The 870-nt window shown below is 63.1% G+C and overlaps 1 protein-coding gene across 2 annotated transcripts in view; it reads right to left on the bottom strand.

The window, feature by feature from the left end:
* Positions 1 to 282, bottom strand: part of RSPH9 (radial spoke head component 9) — a 14,485-nt gene extending 14,203 nt beyond the window's left edge. For both annotated transcript variants that reach the window (XM_045294884.1, XM_004710791.3), the window contains exon 1: positions 56 to 282. In XM_045294884.1, the coding sequence (XP_045150819.1) occupies positions 56 to 282 (227 nt within the window). The remainder of the gene's footprint in view (positions 1 to 55) is intronic.
* Positions 283 to 870: the final 588 nt, after the last annotated feature.

Here is an 870-nt window from a genome sequence, read left to right on the forward strand (position 1 = left end):
CACGACAGCGCCCCCTGTGGCTCCTCGGAGGCCCTCCCGCACCCGGCGCCGCCACCTGTAGAGGGTCTTGCGCGGGGCGAGCTGGTCCTCGCTCAGGCCCTGCGCGATGTAGTAATCGCCGACGAGGCCGAGGATGCGGCCCCAGAAGAGGACCCGCTCGTAGCGGTAGTCGCGCTTAACCAGCATGAGGGACGTGAGCAGGGAGGCCCGGCGGTCGGGGCTGAGGCCCTGGCCGCTGCCGGACGCCAGCTCCAGCGACAGCAGGAGGCTCTCGGAGTCCATCCCGGCGACGAGTCCGCACCGCGCCCGCCGGGTTGCTGGGCTTTGCGGTCTCCATGGAGATCCAAAGCCCCGCCTACAGGAACCTGGGCGTCGCCCGCGCGGCTGCCTAAAGCCCCGCCCAGCAGGAACAGCCGCCACGCAGCAGGTGACCCTCCAGCCCCTTCCCCTCCTTCCTGGAGTGTGGAACTAGCGTGGGCCTTCAGCTATGACAGCAACAGCCTTGTGCCCACTAATCAGGCAAGTTACAGTGTCCCAGGGTGGCCTAATCCCATGGACACTGTGGCCCTTCTGAGCCCTCCCACGTATTCCACAGCCTCTGATTCCCTCTGTGCCCACAATCCAAGCGCCGACCCTCGCTGTTTGATTCACCCTAGTCTTGTCACTTCGTGGCATTAGAATTATCTGGGAAGAAAGACTTTGAACTAGAGTTGAGATGCCTCGTGGCTCTGAAAGTCTAAGACTATTCACCACCCCACTTCCCTCCGCCCCCAAAGCCAAATCTTACAGGATGGGGCTCATCCATCCCATTGCCTTCAGCCTTCTCCTGCTGTCTCACCCTCCCTCCCTCAGGACGGTTCCATGGAAAGG

Source organism: Echinops telfairi, unplaced genomic scaffold (assembly GCF_000313985.2).
Source record: "Echinops telfairi isolate 266 unplaced genomic scaffold, ASM31398v2 ScPeMD7_3533;HRSCAF=4204_1, whole genome shotgun sequence".
Taxonomy (NCBI): Eukaryota; Metazoa; Chordata; class Mammalia; order Afrosoricida; family Tenrecidae; genus Echinops; species Echinops telfairi.